At 39.0% G+C, this 22,363-nt stretch overlaps 1 protein-coding gene and 1 long non-coding RNA gene across 18 annotated transcripts in view; one reads left to right on the top strand and one right to left on the bottom strand.

Annotated features, from left to right (window-relative positions):
- Positions 1 to 22,363, top strand: part of LOC310724490 — a 67,975-nt gene that overhangs the window by 39,825 nt on the left and 5,787 nt on the right. The window lies entirely within an intron of this gene.
- ctnnd1 (catenin (cadherin-associated protein), delta 1) lies at positions 554 to 22,147 on the bottom strand. Of its 17 annotated transcripts, none has more exons than XM_083539625.1 (20): positions 21,726 to 22,049; positions 14,238 to 14,389; positions 10,946 to 11,017; positions 10,692 to 10,820; positions 10,327 to 10,607; positions 9,853 to 10,122; positions 9,495 to 9,750; positions 8,850 to 9,072; positions 8,558 to 8,750; positions 7,560 to 7,677; positions 7,297 to 7,453; positions 6,959 to 6,976; positions 6,422 to 6,487; positions 5,735 to 5,862; positions 5,454 to 5,604; positions 5,005 to 5,200; positions 4,679 to 4,872; positions 4,492 to 4,545; positions 4,311 to 4,390; positions 554 to 2,769 (listed from the first exon to the last, which is right to left on the bottom strand). In XM_083539625.1, exons 2-20 carry the CDS (start codon positions 14,382 to 14,384, stop codon positions 2,761 to 2,763), a joined length of 2,742 nt encoding a protein of 913 aa, XP_083395751.1. In that variant the 5' UTR covers positions 14,385 to 14,389; positions 21,726 to 22,049; the 3' UTR covers positions 554 to 2,760. The 17 variants fall into 17 exon arrangements, with proteins under 17 accessions (XP_083395751.1, XP_083395743.1, XP_083395742.1 ...); XM_083539621.1 differs by lacking the exon at positions 554 to 2,769 and adding an exon at positions 3,580 to 3,681 and having other exon boundaries at positions 22,027 to 22,146; XM_083539612.1 differs by lacking the exon at positions 554 to 2,769 and adding an exon at positions 3,580 to 3,681 and having other exon boundaries at positions 21,726 to 22,073.

The following is a 22,363-nucleotide window of genomic DNA, read 5'->3' as shown; positions in this document are numbered from 1 at the left end:
GAAAGATACATGGTAAAACGAAGACGGTCATAAAAGTGGCTATGTGTGGACCCTTGAGCTTGACCCGAACCCTCTTTGTGTATCAGAGGAACGTCACATCTGGCACTCTATGGTCCAAAACTCAACCTGGCATGCAAGGAAAGATTTCACTGTACTGTATTATACATGATACATGCTCACAAAGGAAATTGTAATTAACATTTGTTACTCTGAAGGCCAAAACCTTAATATTCAAAAGTCCACAAATAATCACATTGAAAATGTTCAATATTTTTAAATCCTCATGCACTTTTTAGGTGTCCTATAATAGATTGGCATCTATTCCAGAGTCTATTCCTGCTGTACACCCAGTGCTCAAAGGGTTACACTCTGGCTGCAACATGACCTGGTCCAAGATAAGCAATTTATTTATTAAAGAAAAAATGATTGTAACTATTGGAAAATATTAGTTTGAGATTTTTTTGTTATTCAAATTATAAACACTGCCAAATAGCTCCAAACATTTTCCAGTATTTTTTATCAATATCTCTGAACACAAAGTCCACGCATTGGGGAAAAAAAAAAAATCATTCTTTTATTAAAAACGGTATTGCTACGTTACACATTTAATTCATGAAACAAAAAGGTGCGATATTTAAGAGCCAAGGCAGATAGATGAAATTAAGAGAAATGATCTGATTTTGTTGCATATAAAGTGTAGCACAACCGACAATACATGACACAAACGATTTTTTCCTTGTTTTGTTTTTAATTAATGTATAAACTGTAAATGCATTTAATTAAAAATAAAACTGATTGCATATGCATTCACCCACAACAACCCCAGAAAAAAAAAAAAAAAAAGTATCCCAGTCATAAAATATATATATAAAATAAAAAATAAAAAAAGGCAAAGACACAGAAACTGAGAGGAAACAAATAATTAAAATTAACAAATATTCTCTGGTGTGTATATATAGTTAACTGTGCTTTTTTTCCTTTGTCTAAATATCAAGCTAGATTCAAAAACTGAGCTCTCACCTCAATTTTGCCTGCAATAGATGCAACTGTGCCAAGATTTTAGACAGTCTTTGACTTCTCAGAATCACAACCTTTCACCAGTTCATGGTCTGCTGATGGACACCTGTTTAGAAGCTATGCTTTTATTTAATCAGTCATATAACTACTGAACTGTAGTGTACCACATAAGGTGAAAGGGTGACTTGTTTGGAAAACTGGTTTAAAAATCAGTTTGGGGAAAATCCCATTAAAGGGAAGAGGGTTATTAAAAAAAAAACAAAAACAAAAAAAAAAAAAACACTTGACTCCTAGTGCTAAAGTATCCATTTAGCAAATATCTACATCAGACACTGTGCATATCGAATACGCAGTCTATAAAAGGAGCACTTTGCTCATGTAAAGCCAACGCACCCTCAATGGTCCATCATTCACTCCCAATACAACACAGGCACTGGAGGCCATTTTCCTCACACACACACTTCTTAAAGCCATACTCAGAGACACACACACACACACACACAAGCCCCATGGGCTAATCACTGAGTGAGGCACTCCGATTAAGAACGGTGGATTTGTTATATGCCATCATATTTACACATCTGTCTATAATTTGAGAAAAAGCAGAAAGCAAGAACTGGGCTGCAGAGTTTAGTTTTTTGATCTGCGTTTCTTATTCATGCTGCTTTTTTTTTTTTCCAGAGGGGCTCAACATTAATCCAGAGTGCTCCAGCTCTGAATTCAGGACCAGCTCTGCAGTTAACCCTGCCAAAGCTAAAGTCAGGAACAAAGTAGTCTTGTCCCAAATAACCCACCTTGACATCATCTGAGCTACATTTAAATAAAATAAAAAAAAATGCCTTTCTATTGTCCTCTTTATGGATGCTCAATTTAGACAACCAAAACTGGAACACGGGTATCTCTTCCTACAAGCATTATCCCCCAACCTTCTTCCTACACCTAACACCTACTCACACCTCTACATCAGCATCCTTAGAGACTTAAGAGTTATTATCCCAAATTCTTCTGAGATGATTTAACATACTATATACACACACTCACAAACTTGATTTTTAATTGTAACTCACAAAACAGTGGTGTAATTTGGCATAGATGTTCATCAGCACAGAAAAATGGAAACAAATGCAGACCAATCTTACTGCTACATAACCTCCCAAAGAAAAAGAACGTAAGTTTTTACAAGTTCATTAGTGTTCAAGACATTAAGGGGAAGTACGATGACATCATAAACTTAGTGGTAGAAAGAACATTTACTGTATAGCGGCATGTTGAATGAAAGTGTCAGTAAATAAAACTAATCGTCAGTGTAGCAGGAGGACGTTAACTAGATCATAAGGGAGAAATAAGTGGAGTGAGTTCACCCTTTTTTAGGGCATAATGCACAGTATGTAGTGTTAAAGAATAAAATAAGGTGTGAACTTTATATATATATATATAAAAAAAAAACACACATTTAATTTCTGTAGTGTATCAGTCTCTTGTGTTTCTTAGTATTAAAAATGAGTGGCATGGATTTAAAGTACCAAAATAAAAATAAAAATGACTACATAGTCTTTGCCTAATAGTGGCACTCAGTCATTTCTATCTTAGGAGACAGACCAGAATGTGAGAGAAAGGAAGAATGGATAATGATGGAGGAAGAGATTCTTTGCGTCATTGATTAGTGGCTGTGGTCCCTTCGTGATGAGGTTCAGCAGGGACAGTAGGCAGGAACAGGGTGCTCACCACGAGTTATGCACACTATCAGTTTTTCTGTGGACAAAAACAGTTGGCAAAAGCAAAAACTTTAATTTAAGTAGGTGGTTAAAACAAAGGAAAAATTGAGACCCCATTACTTACTATTAAAAATGTCTTTTAAGTTAAATTACAACCACAAGTGTAAACATATGGCAAATACTAAATATACTAAAACCCAATATTCTTACCAGTGCCTTATCAGTACAAACATCGTAGCAACAAAGTAAAAAATATATAATTATAATTGAACAACCAGTCTTTAACATTTTGGAAAAAGTTTATTTCTTCTTCAGATGCGCAAAAAAAAAAAAAAAAACAAACACTACTTGTCAATCCCTTTAAGGCACAAATAAAAACTTAAATAAATAATAAAAAAAGACTCCTCAATAAATGTATTACTTATGATGGGCATGTTGTGCATGTGTCATAATATGCACAAAACCATTCAACACAGACAGGTCCACAAACACTGGGGGAAGGTGGTAACTACACAATTCATGTGACCAAATAGGGTACATGAACAGCACATGTACACAAACTACATAAAAATAAGAAACATCACTACAGGAACAGCAAATCTCATATCAGAACCAAATAGGTTGGAACTGTGGTTTTCAAACCAGTCCTCTCAGCCTTTCTAGTCAGTCCAGATTTGTTTTCTTTGCTTCACCTATTTTCTCAAAACACAAAGCAAAAATTGTGTGTCTGAAAGTCCTTAATACTGGTTTGAGAACTAGCGGGTTAGAGAGAGGCTAAAAGTTAAGACCTTGCACACATACACTGAGAGCCCATGCAGTGGAGGAAGGAGGCAGTGGACACACATACCATGCTCGCTCATGCACTGAGTGGGGTGAGGGGGGGAGTGGCCTAACCGTCGTAAGAGTCCAACAAGGGCATGGAGCCCCGTCTCTCCCCATACATCCCTCCCTGAGTGAGCACGCCAGAGAGCAGGACACGTGTTCACAGTTGGTGTAAAGAAGGTCATCATAGACAAATAATGTGAGAAAGAAAAAGGAGAGAAAAGGAAAAAGGGTTAGAGAGTAAGACTGTGCACAGGCACCATTGTCATTAGTGGTTATAGTAGAGTTAGAGAAAAGTAACAAGCATAAGCAGTGTGACATTTTGTCTGTCAGGGTTTCCCATTTAAGAATGTGTTAGAGGTGTTAAATGCGAATGTGTGAACACTCGAAAATGCATTTGAATTAAACAGCAGTCACACTAAATGCAAATAAGGCTTAACTGATAACAGCCCAATGACTGGAAAAGGAAAAGATGAGAGTTCAAGATAAGCATCGATTTCACATATAGGTCATTTCAGGTCATATATAAAATGGATGACCTGCTATATGTTAAGTGGAAGTTAGGCCTGCTGTAGCCTAATAATAGACACCACTTATGATATGAGGAAAACTAGCCTGCAATAACCTGAGACTTGACAAACTTGTTTAAAAATAAATAAATAATGTATTTGTGTGTAATGTAATTCTATGTATATATGTGTAATATCTATCTATCCATCTATCTATCAGCAAAATAAATTTTTGTTGATTATTTACCTGAATATCATTTTCTGCAGGTTCTAGGGTGTCATCCAAAGTGTTCCTTCGTCCTCTCTGGTCCAGTGTAGCATAGGCGTCTGGCACAAAAAGGCGAGAATGAGTGACATTGTAATTTCACACTAAACATTTTAAATACCCCTGCGAGTTAAAACAAGATGCATAAATGTCAGGCAATTACCTGGTCCCAAATCATTCATTGGAATCATGTTTCTCTCTCTGTCTTGCTTTCCTCCTGAGAGTGTTTAATAAAAATAAAAAAAATAAAAATAAAAAGATTATCTGCTGGTTAAATATTATATCAAGACACAAATATATGCAATATTTTTAAACAGTCATAAAGGAAACTAGCGTAAAAGAAGCGTCACCTCTGTCGATGAGTGGCAGGGTGCTGCTGTCCTCATAGCCGCCATTGGTGCGGGTGTTGCTAGGAGGGTTCATGTTGACCACAAAGTCGGATTTTTTCCAGCCATCTTTTTCCAGTGTACGCCGCAGCTCCTTAAATCCCCACACAATCTGCAGCACCAGGCCAGCACCACGTACTTCCCTATCAGAACGGTTACTGTGGGAGAGGAACAATGACAAAGGTATTCATTATCCCCATGCCGAGAAATCCTTTCCTATCTAGTGTTAGTGTTTGAACAATAACACAGATCAACAGAAGTCCAAAACAGAGTGATGGACAATAACTGACCCATCCTTGTTGATCAGCACCAGTCTCTCAATGCCCTGTGAGCTGCGCAGGATCTTGGCTGCCTCAACGCTGGAACCAACCACCTCTGCCAGAGTGCTGAGCACCGAAACCACAGTCTCTTCTGAGAGGTTACGTACAGGCTGGCTTTGCCCACCGCCTGGCAAGTTTACCACCAGGTTAGGTATAGCATGCTTTCCTGCACAGGCACATGGGAGAGAAAGGGTTCATTCATACACATCAATTAAATCCATCTGAATCAATAAGAATCCAATACAGCAATGTATATTATGGTGAAAAGTAAACATGAAATCACTGCAATTACATCAAGCCTCAGGCAGCCTGCATGCAATGGCCTGGCAATGAAAAAAATGTTGATCTACATATATATTCCATACATTCATACAAAATGTTCTACAAGATTTTGCAATCAACACTTTGCACACACTAACCAAGAAGGTCCCGGTTGCGAGCATCAATAGCCAGGTTTCGCAGGGCTCCAGACATGGCTCGGACTACACGGTCGTTCCCATGACTCAACAGTTCAGTCATCATGGGCAAAGCTTTTTCCTGTCTGGCCACTGCCCTAATATAACGTCCATACTGTAATAGATAGAGAAAGCGAGAGCGAGAGAGAGATGGTAAATTGAGCAAATATAGCAAAACTAAACAGTAGTGACTATAATTAAAGCAGCTCATGGCAGTTGTGTGGCGGTCAGCAGCATATACTTACGGTCCAGCGGCCTGCACAAAGATTTTGGAGGGCTCCTGCAGAAGCCTCTAGAACAGATGGATTCTTGCTCTCCTTCAGCAGTGATGTGTACACTCGCACCACCTCTGGCTGGAAAAGCAGTTCATAACCTAAAATACAGAATAAAAATATTTAGTCCATTTTGACAGGGCAATATCTAAATACTGATCTTTTTATTACAAATTAGTCAATTATTAGTTAAATAAATAAAACAAGGAATTGTTGAAACAATGTCATCCTTTAATTTACAGGCATGACCAGAAATAATGTTGCAAGTCAAATGGTTTAATGGCTTTAAACTGTATAAAAGAAGAACCAGAAGAAGACATAAGTTAAAGGACATAAATTTACAATGAATCTCTGCTCCCTTCCCAAAGAGAACCTGCATTTCTGCAGCATTTGCCAGTTTAAAAATATACTGAAGGATTCAACCAATGGTGTTTACAATACACACTTTTAGAGAAAGTATCCTCAAATTAATGTCTCACCGGTGAAACCTAATGGCTAGGATTGTTTTTCATTTTCAACCCTGTAACTATTTAAATAAAAAAAAAAATATTTTTTTTGTAAAACCAAATGAACATAGCACCTTTGGCAGGTTTTCATCCTTAATCTGAGCTCCAAGACAGAAAATATTTGCAAGCATGCAACAGCTAATGCAAACGATACCTCTGGCTGCTGTGGTCCTCTTTGGAATGTCAATCGTGTCATTGTTTCCATCATCATCTTTTCTTCCTAGAAACAGCAAAACAGGTTAATGCACTATCTATATATAAAAATCATTAAACAAATAGCCCTGAGCCCAAACAGTCTCAAACAAGGTCTAAACTAATGTTATAAAAAAAACACAAAATAAAATCTTTTTAGGGGGAAATAAATAAATAAATAGCACTGTGAAACAAAAAAGTTGAGTCTATGTGTGATATGCATGTGAGGGGTCAGACTAAATATTACACACAATGTTGGCATAATAATTATAAAAGCCATGACATTAATGATAGCCTAGCCCCTGAACTGAATTATAAATGGAAGCCAAGAAAACCCGCATTTATTGTGTAAAAGATGAAAGTCTTCATTTTACACTTGATCATTAAGAAAGATTTTGACCATACCAGAAGGAGAAAGGACAATAGTGAGTTAAAATGATTTGGTGTATACCAGTGATCTCTGAAAAGCAAAGCTCAGCTCACAAAAGAGGGGGCTTACCTTTGGAAAACCACTCGTCTGTAATGGCAGGAGACAGAATAAGCAGTCGAGAAGAGAGAAAACAAACAGCACAAGAAAAGAAAGACAGTGAGAGAGATTCTAATAGAAAGCAGAGCAACAGTGCCCCAGCCACCAAAAGCAGCCTTAAAGCAACAGGGTTGCACAAGAATCAAAACAAACAAATGCAAAAAGATTCAAACAGTTCTCATGCAATGAAATTTTAAATGTTGAATTGCATACTTGCATTTAATCACTATTTATTTATATGTACTTTTTAATGTCAAAACTGGCTCTAAAATGTCTTCATATGTGCTTTGAAAATTTGTCATTAGTCACACCTTTGCCCTTGCGAGAGCTGAAGCAGCCACCTTTCTGATTGGCTGGGGCAGGGCCTTGATTGACAGGTACAGTCTCCTGGTAGCGCTCGCATCCCGGCACTTCTCGATGCACCTGATAAGATAGGTTCCTCAAAAGACAAACGCTGTTCTCCACCAACTACAGCAAAAGAGAGAAGGGAATGGGTTTTAAATTACGAATTAACCCATAAAAAATGTTGGGGCAAATTTTTTTATAAATACATTAACATTTACACTGATATTACCTTGCTGTCCATATCTTTATAGTTAATCTGGGATTGGACAATATACATGAGTGAGTCAACCAAACCAGAACATTCTCTTAATTTCCTCCTGGCCTCACTTCTTTCTGAGCTCACATTCCTGTGGGAAGCAGATTATAGCATATGAAAAATAAAGAGGTGGCAGAAGCACTTCTCAAACAGCTCGGACCTGCAAAACTGAATACTAAAAGTTTAGCAATAGTTTAAAAATATCCATGACACCAGGCAGGTTGCGTCAAGAGCAATAAAATTATTAAATTGAAATATTTTATTACTATTTCAAAATTTATAAGACATCCTAATTGGGATGAATATTAACCAATATATCAAGTAAAAAAAATTTACCGTTTCAACCTTGCCAAATTATGTTATCTGAAAGGTAATGATTTAAAATGGCACCCTAAAAAAAACTGCCAAACCAGAGTCAAAGGAGTGACTTGACCAGACGGAAACGCAAGGAGCACGACACATTCAGCTCTGCAGAGATGTAATCAGTGAAAAATATTTCTCACATTGCTTTCCAAAAACAAGCAAGAGGAGAAGAGAAAAGAGAAAGAAAAACTCAATAGAAATAGGTGGATTTAAAGATCGAGTTTCGCTCTTTTGTCCCAACACACTCACTCCAAAAGAGTGCTTCTAAAACAAACAATTAAGGAGCTTGCATAATACAAAAAGCATTTCCTATTTAACTTCCCCTCTTTCTTGCTCACAGGAACGCAACTTCCTGTCATGCACGTGCGTCTTGGATCAACATTTCTATCCTATATAAAAAAAATTATTAAAAAAAAGCCATATGGGGGGAATATATATAAAATGTATTTCATTTTTGTAACCTAAGCTGGACTGAGGGCATTTGTTTTTATATATATATATATATATATATATATATATATATATATATATATATATATATATATATATATATATATATATATAACCCCCCTCCCCCCACTCTGCCCAATCTCTCTGGTTTTTAGTACCTTAGGCATCCAGCAGTGTTGGTGAGAGCAGTCTCCCATTCAAGGTGGCGGGGCTTACAGCTTTCCTCTCCTCCATCATTCCCTCTCTCCCAGCCAGAGTGTGGCACCATTACTTCATCAGAAAGCGCATGAAGTGCATGGTCCACAATCTCCATCTTCACAGAGTCATGAGATGACAGGTTCCACAGAGTTCCTAATAAAAGAACAGTGACCAGTCACTACAACTGCAACTTTTTACTAAATTTTAAACTAATGATACCACAATCATCAAAAGGGTCCACTAAACATCTACCTGTAATTGTATCAGTTAGATCTTGATCTCTGGTCTTCCTCAGCAGGCGTACCAGAGCTGGGATTCCATCACAGTTCTTGATGGCAATTTTGTTGTCAGGGTCTCGTCCATACGAGATATTCTTCAGAGCTCCACACGCAGAGTGATGCACTTCCTTCTTTGGGTTGTCCAACATGGACACCAGAGCGGGAATGCCCTTCAAGCGCCTTACTTCTGATTTGACCTGCACAATAAGAGAATATAAAAAATAAAAAAAATAAATAAAATTGAACTCAACTATTAATATCCTGCATTTACAGATGTTTGCGATACAGATTTTTAATAGCTCAGAGTTGATATAAATATAATAGACTAGTTTAGAACTGGAAAAAATTAGTGCCATTTTATATAGTCAGCTACAACCAGAGAAACGGTAAAGCTGGATAGTGCTACCAAAGGATTAATATATGGAATAAGCATGTAAAAAGGCACCCCGTTTCCGATCTTTTAGTTGTAGAGGTTGTTTTTGTTATCGGAAAAAAAAAAAACGATTTTGATACAGTTTCGAGTAAATACAACAAAACAAAAAACACATTACACCATGTTACTAATACTTGACAAACTGGTCAGGTGCTATTGCATATCAGTGGGTGTGGACATGTGTACCTTATCATTCTTAAATGTGAGATGTTGAAGATAAGCAGCAGCATTGCTCTTGACTGGGTCTAGACGATAATTAAGCATAGCAATGACTTCAGGCAGCTCAGGCTGCCTCCATGTTGTAGGGACAGGACCTTTACGCAGAGTGCTGTCCAGTGACGCCATGCTTCCCCGTTCTCCCTGAGCCAAAGGAGCTCCGCCTCCCCAATAATACACATCGCCTGCTCCACTCATATCCCCATCCAGAGTACCCTCATATGAGCTACGCACACAAAAGAAAAAAAGAATTACAACAAAAATCAATCACAGCAGTATTATCTATATTACCAAACATTCATAAACAAATGCATCTGCTTGCACTAACCCAGTCCTGCGAGGAAGTGGAGGATTATGTCCTAGCCGGGGCATGGTGCTGTAGTGCATAGCAGGCCCCATACCATAATCAGGCTCATCGTATCCCAGACTTCTCTGGTCATCCTCCAGACCATAGGGCTCAGGAACAAATCGCTGCATGCCAGAGATCTCCATGGCACTGCCCATGCGACCTACCTGTGGCTGGGCAGCGTAAGGGTCCAGCTGAGGCCTGCTGTGAACACGATAGCCTGCGTCCAATGTCCGATAGCCATCCACGGGTCTGGAAAAATATTCAGAAATTACTTGTGGCAGAAACAGTTTTTTAAAAAAGCGAGTTATAGTTGAATTGTTATATTTTTTAAAAGACAACCGCTTTTGGTTTCCACCAATACATCACTGACTATTAGAAGCCTTTTAGTTTAACATTAAAAAACAAGCTTTTTTGGTACCTGAACGTTTTGACGAAATCATGATGCACACAAACCTGTAGCGATCATCCATTCGGGCCCCTCGGTTCAGGCTGGCATAGGTTTCGGAGGGTGGGCCAGGGCGGTAGTCATCGTACCCCCCTGGTGGCCCATAGTGGTAATTTCGAGGGACTGTAGCTGTTGGGTAATCCATGTGACCTGGCTGCCTGTACACCCGATCTATTGGAGCATTGTAACCACTCATACCGGTGACAGAACCAGTGCCATCTAGAGAAAGTGTGTCAGAGACTGAGGGGATAACTGTACGAGTGGTTGTTGTCTTTGTCACTTTCTTTACCTGGGGAAAAAATTACAACACTTATCGAAACGTAGTCAAATTTAAACAACGATAAATACTTTTCATTTTCAGAATAAAGCTTACTGTGGTTTCAGTGCGGCGTGTGGTGCCATCCTCACTAGTTTGAACAGAAATGACTGGTATCGTCTCCTGAGGTTCTTCCTCCACTGTGACCATCTCCTCAACAAGGTGACCTGGGTCTAACATCCTGTACTATAAGAGGCCAACAAACAATAGTGAGGAACTGCTACATGCTAAAGAGCGTTTCCTTTTTTTTTTTTTATATATAAACACCACAAGGCCCCAAAACAGCAAGATGAAGACACACACTTCCCTACCTGTGTCCCGTTGATGTATCCCTCGTTTATTTTGAGCCGCTCCAACTCTGCATCACCAGGGATACGCCCGTTCTAAAGTTATGAAGATGGAGAGGAAGAGACTGCTGAATTTTAAGTTTAAAGGAGCATAATTTAAAATGAAAGTATATGGGAAGCTATGAGCAATTAGGGTTAAGAGACTTTCACGTTCTCTCTCACACACAAACACACACACTAATGGCAGGGACATTACTGTGGCCGGTATTTAGGCCACTGAACTATTTCTAACATTCAGAGCAGCAGCAAGATGTCATTATATCAGCCCTAAATACACAAACATGCTCAAACTCAGAGGGAATCAGCATGCATCTGTGGAAACTCTGTTCAAAAAAATAAATACATGAAACTATTAAATGAACACACTAATAAAAAAAAAAAATAAAAAATAAGAGAAAGGACAATGGCTTCTGGAAAATCTTTCATGCAGCAATGCAATGATGTCATGCAACACCACAAAAATGCACAGAGCAAGAGCACACTCATTCCATCCCATAGAGGGAGCCATTGAGCTGAAAACGGGACTAGGTGGGGCCCAGGCTTGTGAGAACCTGTCAGCAGGTAGGCCCCTGGGCCTTCTCGGTACTCTTCTCGACTACCCGCACAACTATGTGAACCTTGAAAGATAAGGCTGATAGGTGCATTCCAAAAACCACAGTCCTACACATTTTCCCACTTTAAAGTGAATGTAGAGGAATTGCTCCTGTGGCCATGAGCTATAAACTCACAAAGGAAAGAGTATAAACACTGAAAAATAGAGAAAAAAAAAAGTATGTGAGAGATCAGCAGTTATCTGTGCAATATAACGAAGTAGATAAAATCACAAATAGGACTATAGTCAAAGTGTCATTTTAGGCTGACAGAAAACAGCAGCATTTGATAACTGTAAAATGCCTGTTCAATGTTGAGCAACTTCCGGTACAGGTCAAAGCTCTCTGTCTCACTGACTGAACCAGTTTCTTATCTGGTTTCTAACCACAGAGCCATTAGAGCTTTGAAGAAAAGAAAAGAAAAGAAAAAAAAAAAAAAAAAAAAGGAGGGGGGGGGGGGCCTTTCCGTGTTGGCCTCAATACACATTCAAGGATTTTGCCTAAACATGCTGACCCGCTAAACTACAATAATGCTTAGAATGAAAGTGTGGAGACACATTCCTTTACCACAGAGCTGATAACATGCTTCACTTACATCCTATATACCATTGGCTAGTATGCACAACGGTAGAGAGAAATATTTCAAATATGTTAGATACAGGGTCTAGCGATGCTAAAGAGAATTCCACAGCTGCCATTGAACTCTATTTAGGCTACACTGCGAAAAACTTTACGCAGAGTTCATCTTTCATTCATATTCTATTGCTTTGGATGTGCAACAAAAGCCAAACCATATATTGAAAAATATCCAATTTAGATTGGCTATTGCAATAAATTGTAAAACTTACTTCCCATGCCAACGCATTAGTTTCTCAGCTTCACACATCTTTCTATCTAAAAACATTTCAAAAAGAGTTGTGGTTTAGATCTAGCACCATTACAGCTGCAGCTCCAGTTGCCAATGATGCTTGTTCTCTCACAAATAAACAGTGCGCAGCCATGTTTATTAGTTTATTAAATTCTTTTGAAAATATGAATCCCTCCCCGCTGTTACAGAAACCTTCATCCTTGGGTTTGGATCAAACGGTGTATAAAAGGTTTTAGAGTTACTAAATGATCACAGTAAGAACGGTGCGTACTTGTGGATGAAGTACAATCAGGTTTTGATGTGAATAAGTGGCATCCAATCGGGGTAGATTTGGGTTTATTGTCTTATGTCCAGTACATCAAACAAAGATCATGTATATCAGCTGTATAAATGTAGTTATTCAAGTGGATGAACTTTAAATCACACTTGGGCTTTTATCACAGAAACATTTTTCATTTATCACAAGTGCCTTAACTAAGGAAACGATTTATTGAAATATCTAAAAATATGAACATCTACATAGAACGCTTTTATGACAGTAGATAGACAGTATGACTACCCATTACTGACATGTCTGTTGCGCTATTTTTGTACAAGACTGCCAAGGAAAACACCAAAGCATATTTTATTCTGCTTTTCTTTTCGACTGCCCTGTAATTTATTATACATCCATATTTTCATTCTACCACCATATTACAGTTGGCTGGAGATTGTTTTGAGATGGTATCTTAGATCATACACTAAGGTTTAGCTACAAATTAAATCTTTTTAATTAATATTTTTGTTTATACTCCTGATAAAGGTTAAATCAGAAGTATAAGCTCTATATAAGAGAGAGAGAGGAAAGAAAAAACTTTAAAATATTTCGCTATAACATTTTCGTGATTGGGGAAGAGGGTAAAAAACATCAGGTGTTCACTGTAATCACATAGCAGCTGTTCATAATTATATGAAATAAGATATAAAGCTGAACATCCACAAAGCACAGCTGCAGATTGTGGAGGCCAGCAGCATTATAAACCTGTGACCTTTATGAGGTCTTAGCTTCTTTATATCAAAAGCTAGCTAAAATTCAGAACCTAGAACACCCTTTGTCAACATGTGTACAACTGAAAGCTGTGTCGCCTCTAATCAGTGACTGTTTGCTTAAAGGAAAGAATTGGTCACGTCGAAAGGTACCACCGCACTGTGACGTCGCAAAAGAAATTACATTTTAAACTAGCATATTCGTGCAGATAACGAATTCCTCAATTAATTCACAAAGAACCAGAGTTGGACCTGGGAAAGTATTTTCAGCAGTGAGTCACTTGAAGTTAGACAAATCGTAAAATTTTTCATTCATGTAAGACATACAAGCATGCAATTCACAGACAACAGGGATGCACAAATTGAACAGGAACCGGCTGCATGCATGATGGTCACATTAAAAAAAAAGCTGAATCCAGATTTATCATGAGTTTCTTCAAGATAAAATAGATACAAAATGATGCCTCAAGGAAGAACTGACAGAAGATAGTCATGTGCTTGATTGCAAATGGGATAAGGATGCAAATAAAGACAACAGAAGGGATGATGTTATTAAAACAAATTAGAAAGTAATGGATGAAGTGAGTCACCATGCGCTGAAAGAGACATGATGCAACTGATAGGATAACACGAGATGGTCACCGGATGCTCACACAAGGCAAACACACACACGAGGAAGAGCACAGGCTTATGAAGAGGATGAAAAGGGGTGCGAGATGGAACAATGAGTTGTGACCTCTGCAGTCACATGGCTGTCGGGAGGAGGTGTTACCTGCAGCGTGGGGAGAGGGCGGGGCAAGGTGCCGGATGGCCCCACGCTCCTCCTCTCCTCCTCGAGAGCTCGAGTCAGACGCTCAAACTGCATCTCCTGCTCGCGCACGGACGCCAGGAGAGACGCGGCATTCTCACACTGCTCCATACACACTGAGAGAGAAGACAAAGTGTTACACACACACACAGCTGCATACACTGAAAAAGGAGTGTATGGCAAAGGCTCATTCGTTCATGTTTCTTCTCAGCAATCTAAAACACCATTATGCACTCGCCTGAATTAAAAGAACAAATGAAACCATTCCCACAGGATCCTATAGTCAAACCCAATATACGTGCAGCTACCACACAGCTTAGTTTCACAAAATCAGTACATTGCAGCACCACTAGAGATTCAGCAGCAACTCAGCACTATGTAGGTATGGCCATGCAGGTGTGGCAACTATAAAACAATCAGGTCATAACAAATCTTTTTTGTAGCTATGCAGTGTATACCAATATACAGGTTTGCAAGTATGCAGCTAGGCTTGTGCCAAATTGATTTTTGACTGTTAATTCCCTAAAAAATTCATAACTGTGAAAAATTTCTCACTCAAAAATGACAGCCTAAAAAGAGACCAGTATATGAGCATTTCTAGCATTTACGATTTAATTAAAATGGGGCACGGTGCAATATAACTGGCTGTGCAATTGGGAACTGTTTGTTGGCAGCAGCAATCATGAGATTTCAGGTGACTGCACAGTAATGCTCAATAAAGAATCAAATAAATAAAATACAAATTCAATATAGTCCTTTCACACACTGGCTGTCGAATGTTTGAACACATCTGAAAAAAACTAAATGTTTGCAGATGACAACAAATGATTTAAAAATCAAAACAACGCAATCGTTTACACCACCACCAGTACCATCAACATTATTCTTAACCACTAATAAAGGTAACTACAGGTCAGGATAACTATAGGAATATTAACCAAACCACAAACGGATCAATTTTATTTCACTAATAAGCTGGAAACCTTTTCCATTTTCCTTTGTAAAAAACTGCTCTGATGGTGTTGTTTTAAGTGCTAACTCATTCTAGCAGTTACATTTGGGAGCCTCTGCACAAAACGTGTAAAAGTTGTCAGGTCTTCTAATGTTACCAGAGTCAACCTTACTCACTGTCATTATAGTATAATATCATGTAGAGAATTAACCATTTATATTGCACTAGCCCAGTTAACAGCTAAACACTGCAACTAAATAATACACCTGGATAATGTAGAGGCAACAAAAATCTTTTTACAAAGTTATCTATGGTGTCAGTCAGCGCCACAATTATCATGTACATTGATACAAGAAAGAGCAGGACCAGCTGTAATATAACCTGGAGGTTTTTAAAACAAAAAACAAAGAATCAAAAACTGTGGAGAAAACCAAGACAGGCAAAACCTTAAAGATAATTCAATGACACCATCATGGAACAAAGGCTCCCACTATGCCCAAGTGACAAGAAACCAAACAGGTTTTTTAGAAGGATGATTAAGATTTGTGCAAGAGAAAGAGACAACAGAGAGCCATCATGTACAGGCAGGCATAATCAGCTCAGACACAACATTCAACCGACCAAGGCCTTCTAATATTACTTCTGAACTATAAAGCACAGCTCGGTATTAAACAGGGTTTAGAGTGACTGAACCATAGCAATAGCGAACAACTACAAACTGAAATTAACATTTACTGTCTGTCAAGCACTGCTACATAGACTATTAAAGGGTGTCAGTTTGAACATTGCTGAGTGCTTACATGGAGCATTTTACCCATGAGCTCTGCAGCATTGCTCTCTGAGGGGTGGAATAAACACACACAGCGCACTTTCACTTTAGCTAAAGGACTCTCCCATCACCGTGCTTCCTTCACGTGCTTTCGATTTTGACGTTCGAGTAATTACCTCTTACAAGGAGGCGTATTTTGCGATGTCAAACAAGCATGCTTGACATTTATTGAAAAGAACGGATTCGCTGTAAAACATCTTTCAGCTATTCCCACATATTTTCCTGCACAGAAGCTATAAACCTCCCCTTCCCTTTTACCAACTTCATCAATAATAACTAAGAATGTAGTAAAGTCTAATAAAGTGCTGGGCTGTTTCTGACTGAGCTTTGAAACCAAGTTAGAATAAATATATTGTGTCTATTGTGAAGTCGTTATGTTTAATTCCCGGTTACAGTGGCAAGACGTTATTGGCTAAAATGCTAAATAAGAAAGTTAAGCATGTGGTTCCTTGTAAAATGTATTACATCCCCTTATAAAAAACAAAAAAAAAAGAGCAAAAGGTACAGACATGACCACTGAGAATGCCAGTATGGTAATATAATAAAATGGTACTACTTGGGTAAATTTTCCATATGAAACACTCCAATTTGCATTCATTTGGTTATAATTAAAGGATGCAACGAAAATAAGTGCAACTAACGTTTGCCCCATAGAAATGCTACACACAAGTTTATTAATCCAAAACTCTTAGCCGTATAGCATGTCCAAATTAAAATTCGGGGTCTCCAATCTAACATTTGATGTGTAATGGCTCCATATTTAAACCCAGAACGTGAAGCTATTTTGTAGAATGCAGACAATTCACTCTTCATATGCAAAAATAAACGACTGTCCTGATCTGCACTTGCTCATTAGCACGAGTTAACTGAGAGAAGTATGAAGCTGGGTGTGAAAGGCAGGTGAGAAGAATCCATCCTGTGGAGCTCTATTCTGGGCTCAGAGAAGCAACGAGATTTACATCAGGAGAACAAATATGACAAGCTCTGGATTTATTTGCGTTAGGAAAACTATTGATTTACCAAAACTGGATATCAGCAATTTAAATTGTGTGAATATAAGCTTGTGCACCCCCCCCAAGGAAATTAAAAAGATTTTACATTTGCTGGCATCATATTTTAGCACCGTGTTAAGAAAAAGACCACAAAAAAGGATCCATTCTTTACCTGCAGTTTAAATAACTAGTAAAAAAAAAAAAAAAACAAGTGTGAGTGTTTAGAAACACACTGTTCTATACACTAGAATCTTCCAATTAAACACTATATAAAAAAATATATTTGCTTTATTTTACATCTTGCCACAAATATTCCATCGTTCTAAATGAAATCTAAAATCCACAATCTAAATAGACTATCTTGAACCAGAAACCTACAGTTGCCAGGACGAAAATGAAACCTGAAAGCAAACGGTAGCTTCTAAAAATGAGAGCAAGCTTGAAACAGAAGCTTGCCAAGGTCAAAGTTATGGTGCTAAAACAGCACAGCTGCTGTGCCCTCCTGCCACACCTGTGAGTGAGTGCGGTTAACCCCCTACAGCTTAGACCTTTTCTTCACTACAACTTCTACAAAAAAATAAAAAATCAGTCGAGGGGGTTCTATCTGCAGCTGTTCATCTGACGATACAGGGAACAATAGTAAATGTGTGTCCAAGAGTGTGCACTTAGGGTGAGTAGGAGGGGCCGTCCTTGAAAACAGTCACAGCAGTCAGCTTCATCAACTCATGAAACTGTTTTCCACCCTTGTCCCAAAACATCCCTTACACAGAGCAAACACTCTTTTATAGAAAATAAGGCGGGTACGCGCACGCGCTCCCACATTCCGCCTGGTTTTGCGGCATGTCCGATCCTGCCTCTGCCTTTCTAGATTGTTAAATGCCTAAAAAGTCCTCTTCCTTTACAAGTGCACGCCCCTTTTATTCTCTCCATATCCAGTTCCCATGTCTTACCACCACCACCACAATGTCTGATTCAGAATGCAAACCTAATGACTCAGAGGCTCAGTCTGATGAGTGAGCTCCAGCGATACACACCTCTTCCTGTAACAGCACTCATACACCTGTGAGCTGAGTTACTAATAAAACACCTGTGTAATCCGAACCGTGCTTACAGAAGCACGAAATCATATCATTCGACTTAAAATCTGAGCAACAAGCCCGAAGTGGGATTTACAATAAATCATATCAGCGTTCATTACATACAATCGTTTTAACGGTTTTGAACAATGGACGATTACAAATGGACTTTAAAAGTATGAATTTCACCTGGGTTTAAAATTACACTCATTAGGGTACACATGAAACACATACATGGACCACAAACACACCCTCAAACTAATGCTGTAGTCTTATCTTCAAAGGGTATTCCTTCAAAGTACACCTTGAATACAGATACTCAGAAGTTATAATCTAGGCCGTGCTGAGCACGTTGCTTTTATTTTTGGCAATAGTACCTAAAAAGTTCCAAGTCTACTCCTGAGAAAAAAGAGCGCGTCATCCTCACAACAGGCCTGACCCAAAACAAGGCAGAACTTTATGTAGGTTTTGCAGGACAAGCCATCAAGATGCTCAAGATAATCTTGTGAAATACTACAGAATTCTCTCTATTGGAATTCACCTACTTCAGCTAACAAATGAGCTAAGAGGCTGCATTCCTCACAGCACTGCTAGTTTTGCCATCGTGGAGAGAGAAATTCCTGTTAGATCCAGGGTTAGGGTTTGTGCATCAGCAACTTACTGACAAGGACCACAGAAATGCATGGGGGGGGGGAACAAAAGAACCATCACTATCACAACAAGCACTTGGAAACAAAAAAATTACAGAAGCAACCACAAGTAACACTACACAAGTGTAAAGCTATATGCTTCTAATGGGACAGTAGTTATTTAGTACCCAAATACAATAAACAGACACTTAAACACTAAAAAATATACCAGACAAACACACCTACATGAATCCCAGGATCAGTCCATGTAAAAAACAGCTGGTGATAATGCTACTAGAACCCACAGCGACATGCTATCTTGATTGATGAGTGCACAAGTAGAGCTTTTGCATAGCACTGAGTAGCCAGTGAACAGGGGCTGCTCCGCAAGAACATTTCAACCGACATTAATGAACATCTCCACTGTAGTAGAAAAATTAACTACGCAAGAGAACGGCATTGTGTATACACAAGGCATTTTGGTTCACCATGGCAAATGGTTAAAACTGTTCACATTTTTCCATAAGCCACAGAAATACCACAGATACATAGTAAAGAAGTTATTTAAAAAGGATCATTTTGAAAAAAATATTGGTAAATACCCTAGATATGACAAACAGATCGGAACAAACACCAAAGAAATGTTTTTTAAGACTAAGCAGACAAGCGAAGGCTTGTGTGAACACAAAGTATGCAGCGACCCACAGGCGATGAAAGTAGTCTTTGAATGGACAATCAGTTTAAAGTGTAGCTTAGAAAGTGACAGTGGCTGTTGCCAAAAGACAGAAAATCAATAAATGCAGTTTTGGTGGTAGTATTGGTGGAGAAACAAATCGCATTAGAGCTAAAACATAGTGAGTTACTTTTCGGTTGCAAAGGTCAACAATACTGGGATAACTTCTTCCTACTCTTTTCCGATAAACATTGCTCAGAACAGAGCCACTTAAGCCACTTTCTGACTCAGGTGAAACTGAACAGCAGGCCAATTCTTCAGCTTTGGCCAGAGTGCAAACACAAGTGAACTTTGGACTGAATGCATATCCAACTCAGCCTGTGGTTGAACTACAGACTCGCTCGGATCTGATCCGATCATTTGACTCATAAAAAGGAACAAATGAAGGAGAAATGATCTTGCATGCTTCCTGTTGGACATCTCACGGTCTACAAACAGTTTATAAAATGTTATTTGAAGCACACGGAAACAGCTTAAGACAGAGATTAATCATATTGGAAGGGAAAACAAGAATAACCGTTGCTCCCTTAAGCAAGAAAGTATAAAAAATAAAAGTAAAGGCTGCTGTTTAGTCCTTTTACAGCATGATATTTCTGAGCATTTTAGGGCAGAAACTAGTCTGCAGTGACCACAAACGGAGGCAGGGAGGCTGTCGTGTGTTTTAAGGCCGCTCCGCAAGCCCTTCCGTGTTGGCCGGACACACCCTTGTAACCGTAAACCCGGTTATTACACAGTTTAAGCGACACGTCTCAGAGAAAAGGCACTTGGGCCAATTTTACAGCCTTACAAACTCATACAAAGTAGGCAAAAAAAGCACTAGGTGGGTTTAAAAATAAATAAATAAATAAATGATATACAAGCATGAACACGTCTTTCCCTTTCCCCTGTACCACCACAGGTCAAGGTAGACACACCCTGAGGGGGACATGGGGGGGGGGGGGAACATACCAAACATTTTGCCATTTAAAGTAGAAACCCAGCTTGGATGAACCAGGCTGAGTTTATCAAGCAAATCAGCATTATGAGTTGTAAGATTACTAACTGTGTAGCTAAAACTGTTGACTTTTTGACTCCCGCATTGTGTGTAAATGCAAAGCAACACAAAAAAAGCGGACTACAAAGAAAAACACCGAACCACGCCTGTCCCTTCCCCCATACACACACACACACACACGACCTACTCAACAGGTTCTCACACACTCATCAAACCACGCCGTCGAACTTTATATCATTAATATATAGGCGATAAAGTCAGGGAGAAACCTGTCAGGACACGTGTGAGCGTCTCGTTTAAAAGCGCGTGATCTAAACAAATATAAACCTGTGAATAAAAAAATAAAACACAATTAGCATTAATTTTTTAAAGTTTACCGCCAAATTACTAGCATACTTTAAACCATACACGGTTTACAAGCCTGGAGCCTCTGAACTAAAGCAGAAACCTGCAGGTCATTGAGTCAGGAGGCAGGTGTCCCTCACCTGGGCTTTCACCTCTCTGATGGCCTGCTCATGAACTTACTAGGCCATTAGATAACCAGGTGTAACATTAATCTTGAAAATAACGGAACAAAAAAGGCAAACTAATCAATAGTCTTGTTTAAAATAAAAGTTAAAACCCGACTAATAATAATAAAAAACAACGATTACACCCCAAACATGCTATAGAAAGCAAGTGTAGGCATTCATAGCATACAACAACTCGTATTAAAAGCGTAAAAATGAACATTTTTGTACTTTTAAAATGTACAAACAAACAATTATATATAAAACTACACCTAGTCCAAAAAAAGTAGAATTAGCTCCGATACGAGAAACCCGTTTCCACCCTCACGAACGCGCAACTTACAAAACCTAACGGGGTAGAAAATCTATATGTTTACCGTTTTCTTTATTAAAACAAATGCATTCCACAACACAAAAAAACAAACGAGCAAACCTTTAAGTCGAACAGGAGTCGTTCGAGTTGTAGGCGTTTTCTAGAAATCGACCTAGCAAACCAAACAGACGCTCCTTAGCTAACTTTACTAGCTAGCATGCTAGCGAGGAGTGAACTAGCCGAGCTAGCTAGGCTAACTTTCAAGTTTCCGAAGTCGGGTGTGTGCGCGCGCGCGCGTGCATGTGTGTTACAGCCCGTAGGGAAACAACTAAACGCTTCCCAAATGGCGGACGAAGAAAGAAAAAAAAATCGCATGCGACAACCACAAAAAAAGCGGAGGATATTCCGAGTTTTTGCCAGTCTACCTTTGTGCTCTTTGTGCGAGTCCGCTGCTGCGTGGCCTAGAGAAGCAGGCTCCGTCCTACTGACGCCAGATACACCGAGGTTTTTTTTTTTCCCCCCCAAGGCAGGAGTAGGAAGTAGTTGTAATTCCAACTGGTCTAAATTTGGGCGTCCGAGCCTCACCGCACCGCCACCAAACTTCGTCTGATTTACACTCTAATCGTGATTAGACTTCTTCCAAATACAAACTCATATACACTTTCAAATGCCCGAACCGAATCAAAAACGCGTATGCGGTCCTCAAAAAAAAATCGATACACCCACCTAGTTAGACTATCTTCCGCGTCGCCGGGTTCACTCCTCTTTTTTCCTCGTTGCCAGTTTTTTTTTTCCTCTCTTTTTTTTTCCACGGAGCAGAAGTAAGTAATGAGCCCCTCCCTCGCTGCGCTGAAGTGGGCGTGGCTTGGTAACCGTATATAAATAAGCGCACGGGGAGGGGCTCGGGGCGGACACGTGATATGTCCAAGTTAGAAGGTATAAGACCATCCGTAGTACAAATCACAAAACAGCGTGTGCTTTTTAATACATATTAGTTATCAAAACATAATTGTTCATTTGGTATGTAATTTGTGTTGTGTCCTAGTTGGAATTTGGTAGGTGG

This window comes from Silurus aristotelis, assembly GCF_946808225.1.
Source record: "Silurus aristotelis genome assembly, chromosome: 4".
NCBI classification, from domain to species: Eukaryota; Metazoa; Chordata; class Actinopteri; order Siluriformes; family Siluridae; genus Silurus; species Silurus aristotelis.
Note: the sequence above shows the minus strand (reverse complement) of the source record. Positions and strands in the feature narration are given on the sequence as shown.

Bases quoted from the DNA above. Each gene is read 5' to 3' on its own strand.
- ctnnd1 (XM_083539621.1), bottom strand. From the start codon at position 14,384: ATGGAGCAGTGTGAGAATGCCGCGTCTCTCCTGGCGTCCGTGCGCGAG. The intron at 10,123-10,326 runs GTTTGTGTGCAT...ATATTTTTCCAG, and splicing joins CGAATGGATGATCGCTACAG to ACCCGTGGATGGCTATCGGA. The intron at 5,201-5,453 runs GTTAGTGTGTGC...GTGCCTGTGCAG, and splicing joins TCGCAACCGGGACCTTCTTG to GAAAGCATGCTATACCTAAC.